Source organism: Scardinius erythrophthalmus (genome assembly GCF_964197995.2).
Source record: "Scardinius erythrophthalmus genome assembly, chromosome: 20".
Lineage (NCBI taxonomy): Eukaryota > Metazoa > Chordata > Actinopteri > Cypriniformes > Leuciscidae > Scardinius > Scardinius erythrophthalmus.
Window position 1 is genome coordinate 15,226,525 of NC_138240.1, and position 15,639 is coordinate 15,242,163.

General features: G+C 39.5%; 1 protein-coding gene across 2 annotated transcripts in view; it reads right to left on the minus strand.

The window, feature by feature from the left end:
• Nucleotides 1-15,639, minus strand: part of sema3b (sema domain, immunoglobulin domain (Ig), short basic domain, secreted, (semaphorin) 3B) — a 34,660-nt gene that overhangs the window by 8,175 nt on the left and 10,846 nt on the right. For both annotated transcript variants that reach the window (XM_081349116.1, XM_081349115.1), the window contains exons 2-6: nucleotides 6,392-6,684; nucleotides 6,144-6,301; nucleotides 4,749-4,811; nucleotides 268-387; nucleotides 60-153 (exon numbers count right to left, since the gene is read on the minus strand). In XM_081349116.1, the coding sequence (XP_081205242.1) occupies nucleotides 60-153; nucleotides 268-387; nucleotides 4,749-4,811; nucleotides 6,144-6,301; nucleotides 6,392-6,512 (556 nt within the window). In that variant the 5' untranslated portion in view covers nucleotides 6,513-6,684. The remainder of the gene's footprint in view (nucleotides 1-59; nucleotides 154-267; nucleotides 388-4,748; nucleotides 4,812-6,143; nucleotides 6,302-6,391; nucleotides 6,685-15,639) is intronic.

Sequence of the window (15,639 nt, forward strand, 5' to 3'; positions counted from 1 at the left end):
GTCATGATGTAACAGTATCTTTTAGATGGGAGATAGAAAGATGAACAGTGGCAGCTAACCAATCAGAACAGATGCTGATGTGTGGCGTGGGTCATACGGACTCCTTCCTTTCCCATCTTCTACCAGAGAGGGGTCAATTCTAAACACATGATCCTATAGAGACAAAGCAAAAGATACTGTAGCTGTACATTTGACCATCAGAAAGACAAACAGGGGCCATTTATCACACAAACTTATTCATATGCATCCAAACAAACACACACTTACCTCTATCTTCTGTCCCACCTCCACAAAAGCACAGGTGGGGTGGAAAGCCCCAGTCCCACAGGCGTACAGGTGAGTCCGATTATAATGGTGAAGCACTTTCACATAGTTTACACAGTCCGTCTGCAACACATTTTATGGAGGACATATTTTACATACTTTCACCAGTTCATCTGTGAGACTGCCACCATCTGGATTGACTATCAGTAGCACAGAGCCACAGGCAGACGAAAACATTTTCGGTTAATCTCTTAAGGGACCTCGTATGGGGCGGATCATAAATGAAACGTCATTGTATTACGCATATCCCTGACGACAGTCTGACCTTTGCCTGCTCGCTGTGATCCCGGATCTCTCTGTAATCTCTCACGCTCTCTCTTTCACACATAAAAACAAAGACACATCGACTGTTCAGCTGACATACATGGACACATATAGCCTCTCTGTTTCTCTTTTCCTTTGTGAATGTGCTCGCTGGAGCATGCCACATTTCCCAGAGTGCCTGGAATCACTACGACAACATTAGCGAGCGGGAACATCCGGATTCCAGGGTAGAGGGAGAGGATGCAGGGATGAAGCATGGCCCGAAAGAGAGGAACGTGAAAGAGAAGAGACAACATGAGACAAGAAGGATGACATGAGACGTAAAAAGACGACATGGGACAAGGAGGAGATGAGAGAAGATTGAGATGAGACAAAATGAAACAACAACAGAAGACCAAAGACGAGACCAGAGAAGATTTAAGTCAAGAAGATACAACTAGAGATAACCAGAGAAGAGGAGAGACAAGATGAGATGACCCGAGACGAGAAGAGAAAATACTGTATGAGAGGTGAAGACCAAAGTTGAGATGACTAGAAAAGAGTAGAAACAAGACAAGATGAAAAAGTAGATGTACTAGAAGACCAGAGCTACTGGACAAGAGACGTGAAAGACCAAAGATGAGGAGAGGAGAGGAGAGGAGAGGAGAGGAGAGGAGAGGAGAGGAGAGGAGAGGAGAGGAGAGGAGAGGAGAGGAGAGGAGAGGAGAGGAGAGGAGAGGAGAGGAGAGGAGAGGAGAGGAGAGGAGAGGAGAGGAGAGGAGAGGAGAGGAGAGGAGAGGAGAGGAGAGGAGAGGAGAGGAGAGGAGAGGAGAGGAGAGGAGAGGAGAGGAGAGGAGAGGAGAGGAGAGGAGAGGAGAGGAGAGGAGAGGAGAGGAAAGGAGAGGAGAGGAGAGGAGAGAGGACTCTCCAGTTTCATATGTTCCTGCTGTTTGGACTGTAATTATGCCTCACTCCATCTCTCTCTGACTAACAGTGGGCTTTCAGCAGCAGAATGAACCCTGAACTGAACATCTGTTCAAATGTGCTCAAGAAACACACACACACACACACACACACACACACACACACACACACACACACACACACACACTCAATAATTTCAGATATTAGGCACTTCTCCTTTAAGTTCCAGAGGACAATGTGACACTGACCCACTGTCCCATGAAGAACTGTCCCAAAGCAAATAAGTTAAAAAAAATAACTTGATTGTGTATCTATAATAATCTATTTAATCAAATATAATTATAATCTGCATTTCATCCACCATATTAGATTTTACTCATCACATTGCATTCTGGGATGCAAGAAAATGGCAAAAACAAGGTATCTTAGTAGGCAGCATAATCATACCAGCTTAAAAGGTGTGTGTGTGTGTTTTGTGTGTAACCTCTGCTACCTCTACAGAAAGATGTGATTGACATGTGCCCTCCTGCCATGCTTAAACCCTGCACACAAACTCACACATACACACACATACAGAGCTTGTGGAGAACAAAGGCCTCTCTTTGAGCTTAACGCACCCTGTGAAGAGTGTGTGTGTGTGTGTGTGCACGCTGTACGGAGGGGGTGGCGGAGTAGAATCATAGAAGACCAATTAAGTTGCTGACAAACTGTGTTTATACAGGAAGGGGTCTCTCCCTTTCTCTCTACCTCTTGTACACACACACACTGGTGCTTCTGTTTCGAGAGCTTTACAGCCCTCAATAAGGGAAGGACGTGTTAGGGGTGTGTGTGAGCATGTGTGTGTGTGTGTGTGTGTGTGTGTGCGTGCTGATGGGCTCTTTGAAGTGAGCCCACGAGACAAAGAAAAAAGACAGAAAAAAGAAAGAAAGACTGAGAGAGAGAAAGAGACAGAGTGCAGAACAAAAGAAAAAGAGCTTTAAAATGAACAATGTCTCTCAGGAGGAATAAACCGTATGTGTGTGTGAATTTCCTGCTGAGACGCGTGCGGTGAACTTTCAACTTTGACCTTATTAGCCTGATCACTGGATCCCTGTGTGATTGTCCACATGTGGTCATCTACTATCAACAATTTATAAATACAGCATTGTGAGTTTGTGAGACATTGTTAAAATTACAGTAAATGTAATAATAAAAGGAATTAATTCAAAAATAATTTGATTAAAATTTAAGTCATTATTCACAAATAATCTTCTTCTCTCTAAAGTTGTTGACTTTGACTAACTGCTGTGGGATCATTGGGTTGAACTTTAAAATCAACGTAGTATGATTCATGTTGATCCGATTCACAAAATCAAGCCAAATGATTTGTTCACAAAATAATTATACTCATTTGGTTCTCCAGTTCAACTCACTGACTCAGTGATTCAAATGATTCAAGAGAAGAGTTGTTTCAATTTCAGTCTCATTATATGAAGCTGCTGTTTAGCTTCAGAAGATGTTGTATGACAGAGACTGAAAGAAAGGAAGTGAGAAAGAAGTAGGACATGAAGAGATTGAAAGACAGAGACCCGAGATTAAGGGAACTGAGTAAATTGAAAGAAATATTGAGTGAGAAATCAGAGTTCAGACTGAGACCGAACAAAAGAGAGATAGCATGAGAAAGTGAAAGGTCAGGGGGAGAGTCTTAGGGAAAATCTTAAGTCTTTATTCATGGAGGTCTGGTTCTGTCCCTGCCGTCCTGTACACACCTACATGTAATGAGGGTCAACTCACAGGTCAGCGCACTGAACAAAGTCTGTGTGTGTGTGGCAGATCTCATTGTCAGCTGACCTCAGTCCCACCGTAGAATGAACCCCGACACACACACACATTTTGAAGTTACACAACCTTCCACGCCCTTTAAAATAAAGAGAACATTCAGACAGACACAGTGTCCAAAAACATCCCACACACATCCGCTTAACACACCAGATAAAACACACACAAGCTACAACATACATGAACTATGACCTTTTGACAAACATTTTCATCATGTTACAACATAAGTATCATAGACATACTGAGAAAACCATAAAAGTACCATGGTAATAGAATTAGACAATAGTATGACAATACTATTTTGTTTTAGATTTTTTAATATGCCATGGAAAAATCATGCATTTTGGTCGTACATACTCTATGCAAGTTTGAGGTCGGCAACATGTTATGCTCACCAATGTTGCAATTATTTGATCAATAACACAGTAAAAATGTACAATACTCTCTTTTTTAAAAGAGTTTCCCATACACAAAAGAAATATATTTTCAGTATATATTTTGGAATATATGCAAATATTTGAAATTGGCCCAATAAATTTATTTCACACTTCATTGAAATATATTCTGAAATATAACAAAAATATATGATGTTAAGTGTGAAATATATTTATTGGGCCAATTTCAAATATTTTGCATATATTCCAAAATATATACTGAAAATATATTTCAAATATATTTATTTTGTGTATGGGTTAAATATATTTTTAAAATGTAATTTATTCCTGTGATGTCAAAGCTGAATTACTCCAGTCTTCAGTGTCACATGATCCTTCAGAAATCATTCTAATATGCTGATTTAGAGCTCAAGAAACATTTATTATTGTTATCAATGTTGAAAACAGTTGTGCTGCTACATATATATTTTGTACACTGTGGTACAGTTTTTTCTTTGTTGAATAGAAAAGTTAGAAAAAAAAGAAAGTTTAAAAGAACAGCATTTATTTGAAATAGAAATCTTTTGTAACATTATAAATGTCTTTACTGCCACTTTTGATTAATTTAATGCATCCTTGCTGAATAACAATATAAATTTCTTGAAAAAAATTCTTGCAGACTTTATAAAAACATTCCATTTTATCAGTAACACTTTATAATAAAATGAATCAAAAAACTAAATAAAACTAGCATTATTACAATATATGATGCGTATCAGATAAGCAAATATTCATTCATATTTTGAGAACATTAAATATGTTATGAATCTTCTTTGTGGGCCCCTTGAAGTATGTTCATGGATCCCACAGACCCCTGATAGAAAACTTTGGCTCTACATTGATTTCTACATTGATGTCTGTAAATGATGGAGCCGTTTGTGTGATAGCAGTGCTAATTGCCTTGTGTGTGTTTGTGTGTAAACAGCTCATAGGAGAGATGGTACCGATAAGTGTGTGAACCAGATATGTTAATGACCGCAAGATCTGATTATGGCAGAGACTCACATTGATATCTTTCCCGGCCCAGTTGCACTCTTCTCTCCAATCAACAGGTGCTGGCCAGTAGATCTGACAAAGAGAGAGTTCAGAGGTGAGGAAGAGTTTTGGCTTAAGGTTAGGATCTAATTTTGCAGGGTTAGACGTGTTTAGTAGCTTGAGGGACATTCTCTCTGAACCCCATCAGAGACGCAGTTAAAACACGTCCAGGGGCGATGCACACATGCACATACATCCGGACATATCCTCTCATAACCACACCTGTGTGTGCTTGTGTGAGTCTAGAGCTATAGCACACAGTGACCGACAACTCTCACTAATCATTCCTTCTCTTTCCTTCCTAAAGAAATAAAAATCCATCATTCTGTCATCGGCACATTGGCCTGGACCACCATAAATCATCTGGTGTGACTTTAAAGGCTGATTAACTTTACACAAAATAAATGCTAAAGCTTCTTCACCTATTCTATAGCTCAAACACACACACAATTTAATCACGTGTGGGCGGCACAAAATGCAAGTGTAAACAGGCTTTTAAACATCCAATCGTGTAATCACTTCATTTGTTAATATAAGTAGGGCCAAGTTATGACCCTGGACTACTTCATTAAAATAAATGTATGACAGAGATATTAGAGAGAGCACAGGACTGAAAAAAGCTGGCAGCAGATTCACAAAACATACCTAAGAACAAAGTTTGTTGAACATCTGAAACGTTTGTTGATCCTGGGACAACATTCCTGTCCGAAATCTAGTCCTAACCCTATCCCTACCCCTAACCTAACCTACTCATAACTTCTCCCTAAAATCAGAGGGGATGATGGGAGAATAACACTGCTATAGAAACACCTAAACATGACTGTTAGCCTAAACTTAACATAAACTGTAAACCTGTCCCTCAAATCTGATTGGTTGATTGGAATGTTGATCCAGGAACATGTTGTACTTGGTGAAATCAGATTCGCCTTGTAAATAACCTCAAAATTTAGGATAAATCTCAAAAGGAAAGATGTTTAATGAATTTATTGTATTGTTTTTAAATATTAAGCATTACAACAACAGATATTATTACCACAATATTGTTGTGGTATATTTTAGTATAGAAAATATATAATATACATACATAATATATAATATTATTAATAAAAATCGTACTATTATATTAAAATTTATATATATATTCTTAAAATATCTATAAACACTTTAAGACTTTAAGAAGTTTTCAAGAATTGCATTTAAGAAATATCTTACAAACTTGTGAACTTTGTGAATCCGCCCCCAGGTGTTTATGCTGTATATCAGTGAGTTATCATTGACTTTGTTAAAAACAATGATTGACTTTGTTAAAAAGACAAACAGAATGGAAGATGAAGGAATTGAAGAAGAGTAAGGAATGTTCCCTACCTTCTGTTCCTGTTTGCTGATGTTGTCGAGGCTGAGAGATAAAAGAAAGTTACGAGCTCCAACAAAGAGCCGCCCCCTCTCCTCGTCCAATAGGAGAGCTCCGAAACAACACGAACGCTCTAAGTCAAACCGCTTAACGCCGTTAAACTGCTGAAGATCTGGAGAACACACAAAAAAACTCAAATGTAAATCCAAACACATGTATGCAGACAGAAATATGTACATGAGATACAAGCCAGTTTCATCACCTTTATAAGCCAGCTTCATCCGGGGTGAGGAAGGTGAACTTCTGCTAGATGAAGCACTGACGTCGATCAGCCCGAGCAGGACCAGCGAGCTGCATATCATCATCATCATCATAGTCATCATCTTCTGAGGAGGACCAGAACTTCTTATCAGTTATAAACAGCAGACAGCTGCCACACAGATGGTTGACTGGGATGCTGGTTGTCGTGGCAGCTGTTGCCGTGGCGGATCTCAGTTGTCCTGATTGTTGTGAAAGTGATGCTGTGGATGTGGAGTTTCCTCTCTACACCGAAAGCTGGACACCAGAAAAAAAAAAATAAAATAAAATGTTTAAGACTTTTCATTTCCCTTCCATAGCTAGTTTTCAGTACTTCCTGACCCCTTTTTCACCCGCTCCAACACTAGTCCGATAATAGCCATGATATTTCAGATATGCAGACGCACACACTCACACATGCTTTATTTCAGTAGCAGATGGTCTAAAACTACTGTCCTGTCTAAGATGAGGAGGGAGAAATCTGATCTCATATCACACACACACACACACATACACATAAGAAGCATTTGGTCTTGTTGAGCCGTTCATTTTGGTCTTTTTATGGTTCTGGTCCAGATTCACTGAACGCACAAACTGAAAGCCAAGATCCACTCGGTCAGAACACCGTCCAGCTCTCATTTCAGACCAACAACATCTAATTGCTGCCGTGTGTGTGTGTGTGTGTGTGTGTGTGTGTGTGTGTGTGTGTGTGTGTGTGCTTGTGTGTGCTTGCTTACTGCACTAGGTCATATTCAGCATGCGGAGGGTAAAGAAATAATGAATTAGAGGAGAGAACAGGAGAGGAGCGGTCTGACTCTATACAGTATCATTTTGAAGCATATCATTCAGATAAAATGCAAAAACCCTCAAGCTTAAACAGGAACCTCTTAGTCAAAACAGTCAGATAATTGAACACACTGACGTATTTATACACTTCTTGATTTTAATGTTCTCACTTTATCTCATATTTTGGGTTTAAGACTGTGTGTGTGTGTGTGTGTGTGTATGTATGTGTGGACATGTTTTTCTACACCGGTGGGGACTTAAACCTGAATGCACACAGACTCATGGGGACTCGTGTCACCGTGGGGACCTAAATTGAGGTCCCCATGGGTACAAAAGCTTATAAATCATACAGAATTAGTTTTTTTGAAAATGTAAAAATGCAGAATGTCTCCTGTGATGGGTAGGTTTAGGGATAGGGGCAGTGTAAGGGGATAGAATATACAGTTTGTACAGTATAAAAACCATTACGTCTATGGAGAGTCCTCACAAAGATAGTGCACCAGACATGTGTGTGTGTGTGTGTGTGTGTGTGTGTGTGTGTGTGTGTGTGTGTGTGTGTGTGTGTGTGTGTGTGTGAGAATATGAGTTCAGTATTTAAGACTTTAAGAGGAAACCGTATGATCATTTTATACTATTTTTGTCCCTTTTTGTTATACTATTGACAGCCCTCCAACCTGTCCTCCCTTTTGTCTAATGCATGCCAAAATAAAATAGGGAGCATCTTTAAATTTCTTTCTTTATCTCTTTCTGGTGTTCAGGTGCTAGTAAAAGACAGATTATTGCTGTATTTAAGTACAGTCATAAGATTACAACCTTTGCAGAATCTGCAACATGTTAAAAAATAAGAGCGATCATAAAAATTGCATTTTATTTTTTATCTAACACTGCCCTTTATAAGCTATTTCACATAGAAGATGTTTATATTCAGGTAGCCCAGGTAACAATACAGAGTATTAAGCACTCATGAACTTTGAATTGTTTCATTTGTGTAAATTGAGTTATTAATTTGGCTTGTGGACCATAAGTAAACATCTGTTATGTAAAATAGCTTATTCAGTACTACATTTTTAAGTTCCCTATCAATTTTCTTAAAAAAATATGAACATTTTGAAGATTCCACCAGGGGTATGTAAACGTTTGATCACAAATGTATACATGTGTGAGTTTTAGGTTTAGAGTTAGATGATAGAAATATATATTTAGCTCAGTATAAAAACAAAGTTATATGAAAACGTCCCACTATGATCTGTGTGTTGAAATGAAGACAGAGATAAGTGATACGTGTTATAAGAGGATAATACAAAAGAGAGTGATAAATTACAATTTTAAAAAAATCTGTTACATCTCCAAAACCCTGTTAGCAACACACACACACACACACACACACACACACACACACACACACACACACACACACACACACACACACACACACACACACACACACACACACACACACACACACACACACGCTGCAGTGTTGAATTTTAATAAGTGTTAGTGAGCATCACCAGTAAGATGAGAGGAGACCTACTGACTCCACTGAATATAGATTTAACTCCCCGCCCCACACACACACACACTAACACACACAGTTTTACTGCACAGCTAAAATGTACAGAATCCTGAAAAACAAGACTATCCTTCAGCGTGTGAACTTTTTAAAAATGTATTTTAAACAGAGGAACAAATACAGCAGCATCCCAAACCAAATATAAAAGTGCTTTGTTTTTCTTCCTCTCTTTCTGTTTCTATCGCTGTGAATAATGGAACTATTCACACTGGCAGACAGCAGAAGTCTCATAATAAAACACACACACACACAGTCCCTCTGTCTGTAGCGCTGTCACACTGATTAGCTGTGCTAATTTACTATAAACACACAGTTAATATGAGCTACTGCAGGCCCGCATTCGAGTACATCCAGCAAGATTCACACCCCCCGTCCTGGGAGATTTATACAAGAGTAGAGCAGAAAAGTGCATCCCAGCGCCCTTCACATCTCTTTAAGCAAAGAGGCTGTGCCAACGCAGCAAATCATACATCATCATTACAGCCAAGGCTGTTGCAGGACACGCTCACTCGCTCACTCGCGCACACACACACACACAGAGGAAGCCTCTTCCACAGGAACCAGGGCTTAAAACCAGACTAAATGCTGCTAAATCCTAAATAAACAAACAATAATTAACCTTAAGACCTCAATGCCACAATGACAACACCAGACAAAACAGACCAAATGAGAGAGAGAGAGAGAAGAGAGAAGGAGGTAACTGTGTCATAAGCCTCTCGGTTCATGACGCTCAGTGCAAGTGAGACCCCAAAGAGAGAGAAAGAGCGAGAGAGAGTGAAAGAGAAGAGGAGAAAGGAGTCAATTGTTCTCCTCTGGACTGCGACCAACTGTCAGAACGTCCAGTAAGGGAGCGAAAGAGAAAGGAAAGATCAAAACGTGTGAGGAAAGGCTTTGCTCACATGCAGGGGGAAATAAAGGGATAGTTCTCACACAAAAAAAGAGAAAATTCTGCCATTACTATCCCATGCTGTTCAAAACCTGCACGACCGCATGAGAGTTCATGAGAAAAGTCTGATTCATAAATGAACAGTTCTTTTGAATCAGATATTTTCAATGAATCAGTTGATTCTGTGTACAGAACTAGTGTAAATGGCTGATTTGTTCAGATTATCAGTGAATTCATGACTTAAATTTGAGAAAGTCTGTTCTATAGTTAAATTACTTGGAATATAGTGTACAAGTTGTATGAAGTTGTATGAACTACTTTCATTCAGCCCTTTTCAAAGCTTAAAAGCTCCAGAATTGTAATTGCTTGGGAAAAAAAGCATCCAGCACATTATTCACATTTTCTGCTTTTGTGTTTTAAGAAAGAAAAAAAGACATGCGATTTGAAATGACAGTGTAAGTAAAAGATGACAGACTTTTTGTTTTGGGGAAAACTATCCCTTTAAGCAAATGCAGGTAGTCTTTGTACTGGAAAGAAACAACCAACCTTGCTGACTTTTGTGTTTCAGTCTTTGTAGGTCCAACAAGGGCACACTGGCACACTAACATGAGTTATTTTTCCCTCCTTAGTCTCTCACTTGTGACTCTCTCTCTCAGGCACATAGATGTGAACATAAAACCACTCAAAACCCTCTTGCTTTAGACCAACTACATTCTCTGAGATAAAACTATGTATACACATAACAAAGACAGACACAAATCCCTTCAAATGGAGTCCAGAGAATGAATTTGGCGGATCTTAGCACTGTCAGAAGCAAACAGCAAGTTTCGGCAAGTGTGTGTGTGTGTGTGTGTGTGTGTGTGTGTGTGTGTGTGTGTGTGTGTGTGTGTGTGTGTGTGTGTGTGTGTGTGACTGCAGAGATCTCCCAGGTCAGCCACAAGCCCTCGGTCCATTTAAAATAATACACACAAGTACAAAGCTCTCTCACACAGGCACTGTCAGAATGATAGATAGAATGAACTTTAAATTAGAAGAAAAAGGAGGAGAGAGAGATACAGAAAGAGAGTTAAGGAGAGAAAGGGGTTCAGATGGTCTAAAGAGCTCTTCTTCGGGCTGATTGTGTAAGTCTGTGTGTGTGTACGACAAGCTCCACTATTACTATAGATTATACTTAATTATATTTAGTTAGTGATCTGAACAAACGAGTAACCATAAGTATTAGACTTCAGCAAGTAGTTTGCCTTATAGTAACCACCTAGAAAAGCCCTTGCATCCACGCAAAACACCCTTGCAACTGCATAGTTACACTAATATCCCAATGAGAGCATCTTAGCAACTGCATAGCAACGCCCTGACAACCAGCTACAAAACCATAGCAACCATATAGAAAAGCCCTTGCGTCCATGCAAAAACACCCTTGCAGCTGCATAGTCACACTAAAGCCCCACTGAGAGCACCTTAGAAACCGTATTGCAACACCCTGGCAACCTCCCACAACACTCTAGCAAACATCTACAATTGCCCAAGCAACCACCTAGAAACTCACTTGTAACCGCATAGCAACGCCCTGGCAACCACCCACAAAACCATAGAAACCACCTTGAAAAGCCCTTGCGTCCATGCAAAGCACCCTTGCAGCTGCATAAAGTCACACTAAAGCGATGCCCTGGCAACCACTGACAATTGCCTTAGCAACCACATAAACTCCTTTGCAACCACCCACAACATTTGCCCTAGCAACACACTACAAAACCTTTTAGTAACTGCATAGCGATAGCAATGCCCTGCCAACCATCCAAATCATGCTAGTAACCACCAAGAATTGCCCTAGCAACCCCCTAGAAACACAAAATGTAAAAACCTGTTTAGGATTACTATTATTAACATTATGTAGAGCTTCACTCACACACATAAGGATTTCTGTAATGTATAATGTGTGTGTGTGTGTGTGTGTGTGTGTGTGTGTGTGTGTGTGTTGCGGGGCTCGGTGCAAACACTTCTGGAGGGTTAAGGACTTATAGGACAAAACTCTTTTTCTCTCTCTCTCTGTCCCAGATAACAGTGCTCCTTAACCCCAGTCTGGTTTTCTGATTACCATGGTAACGTTGGGTATTTGATGGGTGTGCTGCTGTATAATCTTTAAAGTATATTAAACACTTTAAACCCCTTGAGTTCAAGAGTGTGTGTGTGTGTGTGTGTGTGTGTGTGTGTGTACACACAATGTCCTGTTAATGTATTGTTTCTGGTGTAGAGAGTTTGTAGGGTCAGCTGTGTAAAAGAGCCGATAGAGTGGTGAGCTTTAAGAAGATGTCATTTGCCAATAAATGAAGGGTGTTTCACTTATAAAGTTTGAATAGAGGACACAGATACAGAAACACACACTCTCTGGAGTTCAGAAGGTAATAAACTCTTGTCCGACACCACAACATCCCACGACTTAAACAAATGAGCATTACGTCAGCATGGGCAGCTGACGTCAATAACAGCTGATTCATCACACTTACACATTCACATGAGAGATTCACTTCTTGTTAAGGGACTAGTTCTTTCTGAGAGTACTTTTAAAAGTATATTATGCAATGCAGAAGGTAACGTCATTTCAGCTACAATGTACTACAGGCTCAGTGGACTTAATAAAAATAAAACCTCTTAAAACACACTTTTCACATTCTCACTCATTTAATATTGTCTACCAAACATGTCTAACTGTGTATGATATATACATGCATCACTAGAAAATTCAGTTATTTTTTCTCTGAAAATCATTAAAGAACATGTTCTTTATGTTCTTTCATCTTAACATATTTCAAGCTCTTTACTGAGACTGTTCTCTCCTTTCAAAAATAGTACTAACTTTACAAAGAAACTTTACTGGGGCAAAAGTGTTGTGGTGGAAAAATATATCTAAATACATTCTCACACAAATTTTTGTTATTTTTTTCACTATTTGTTTAGATTTTTATAGTTTGTGTTTTAAAGTCTAGCTCTGAGGAAAAAAATACAAAAACAAGGGTGAATTCATGGGTGACTGGGACACTTTTTGCCACTGAGATGACTTGGAAATGTGTCCTGATCAACCTGAATTCACCCCTACACAAAAAACACATTTGAAATGTAGCATATACAGTATATATATATATAATTCAGGTTGATCAGAGCTAGACTTTAGACTAGACTATATATATATGCTACATTTCAAATGTGTTTTTTGTGTAGGGGTGAATTCAGGTTGATCAGGACACATTTCCAAGTCATCTCAGTGGCAAAAAGTGTCCCAGTCACCCATGAATTCACCCTTGTTTTTGTAATTTTTTCCTCAGAGCTAGACGATGAAGGCATAATAAAAAAGGCTCCAAGACTATTTTTATGTGATCCTCATATAAAACAAAATAGTTAAAATCTGTAAGTAAAAAAAAAAAAAAAAAAAATCAAACCCAAATTCGAAGAAACACCTATAAATAGTGTGTGTGTAGCACAAAGACCATCACTAGAATGACAGCTGTCCCGTCTGTGTGAACTCGGGATGGCACAGTGTATGAGTGTGTCTGTGTGTCTTACACAGGGACATCAGTCCATCTCAGCCCATGTTGTATTCTGAGTCATTGTTGCTTGAGTTGTAAGACCCGTAGCTAATCACCATGACCATTGTTGACTCGGCAACATGACATTAAACAAATTCCAGAACTAAGAGGGTGATTATCACTACGGCGACATCGCAGTGTCATCCACTCGGATCCGGCCATAATATTCAAATCTGATTGGCCAGTAGACGTGAACCACCACAATTGACTTAACGTTTTGGGACTGAGGATGTCATAACTCACCCAGCTGACAGTTAAATGTGCTAATTAAGGCTAAAAACACACCAGCATTTAGAAGGTGAAAATTACACGCTCCTCATTTCAGCCCTGGTTTAAGAGTTTTGCTTCTCATGGTTGTGTTTTTTCACACACTCTCCTCTGACATTCACAAAACGTCCCCTCTGAACCTGTGATTAGGGTCTGCACACATTCCACATGTTTCTCAAACTGAATATTATCTATAGTCTATTTCACTCTCACACTTTTTCTCACCCCCCTTTTATCTCTCCCCCAGGGTCAAACCATCATGAAGTTAAGCCCTTTCACCCATAATCCTCTGTGTCTTTGAAGTGGACACACACACACACACACATACACACACACACACACACACACACACACGCGCACACACACACACACACACACACACACACACACACACACACACACACACACACACACACAGTTATTTAAACGAGGACATATATACATATAGACTTATTTGCACTTCTAGAACATAATATATTATTTATAAACTGTTCTTCCATTGAAGGACATTACTGGATGTGTCCAAAATTTCCTTTTCTTTTTAATCTTCAAAAGGGGGTCTGAGGTGGTCTTGCAAGGGTCAGTCACCTGGACTGTGAATTATCTCCAGCTAATTTTTGTGAAAAAGGAAAAAACTGTTTTCAAAACAGAAAATATATGTTAAAACAATATTAAGTTAACTTCACTTAAAGCTAAAGAAGCTAAAAATAATGTTTAACAATCCCTTCCACAGTCAAATAAAATTACTATGTAATTTATATGAATTTGTACGTAAAAAAATATATTATTTTAAATACAAGCTCATACAAACATACATTAATATGGTACTAAATTCATGTTATTATAATGCCAGGCCTAAAATGTATTTTTTTGATAAAATATGTAAAGTGGGTCTCTGTTCTGTTTCTTTATCCACTAAGGGGTCCTGGCCTGAAAAAGGTTCAAAGACCCCTGATTAAAGTAGCTAAGTACATCCATGCACGCCTACTTTTAGAACAGAGACCATCTAAAAACTATCAAACCATCATCAGAGTGCTGCACATATCTGTTTCAGCTCTTTTGCACCACACACAAAGCATTTTCCCATGAGACCGGTTTAGCTCTAGTCCCAGGCCACTTCCAACGGGCCATTTTCTGTGACCTAAAACAGCAGCAGAGTGGAACCAGTGGGAAATCCAACACAAACCACACACACTCACACACTGACAGGGTCAATCACTGGCCACACCCCCTGGTAGGATTATAGATGATTGACAGGTGCTTTATAAATAAAATGACACTGATTAATATGACTTCAACCTTTTATTCTTGTTCTCTGTTCTTCTTTTTTCCCCTCACTCTCTATTTTGTCTAGTAGAAGTGAAGGTCACATTTATTTGGATGGAAGTGGAAGTAGATTTGGAAAACACTTTGACAAGTTTTCTGCTCTCCTTCCCATTCCTGTCCCTGCCTTCACACACAGCGCCTGACTCCCTGGAGCGGCTGAAGATCTGCTCCCAGTAAGAGCTGTCAGAAGAGATTCTGGTGACTGGATAAAGAGACAGTGTGTGTGAGTGTGTCACAGCATACCGTCAAGAAGCTGTCAAGGCCTCTGGTATAATACTAATGATCATACACACACAGCAGTAACATTATTCATAGGGATGGTGAGAGATTATCAGTGGCTTGACTGATTATGCCGGGAACGTGATGGGAAGAGAGTGGCGGATCACTGCGGGAGTTTGAGCCTTCGACCCACAAGTCTCTGGGTTTCAGTTCCACGCAAACCCAATGAGACCATCAGAGCGTCTCAAACACACACACACAGGGGCTTCGCTGCACTGTATAATACTTTTATCACCTTACATTTAATCCCTTGTCAGTTCTATTGCAGTTTTGCTAAATTTGACTGACTCTGGGTCTTTCTTTCTGTTGCACACACATGCACACACACACACGCACACACACACACACACACACACACACACACACACACACACACACACACACACACACACACACACCTCTGGATGAGCTGTCTCAAAAGAGGCAGAAATCCCCTCTATTAGAGTGTAATTGAAAGGCAGGGGCAGCAGTAAAGAGAGATAGATGGGTTTTACACACACACACACACACACACA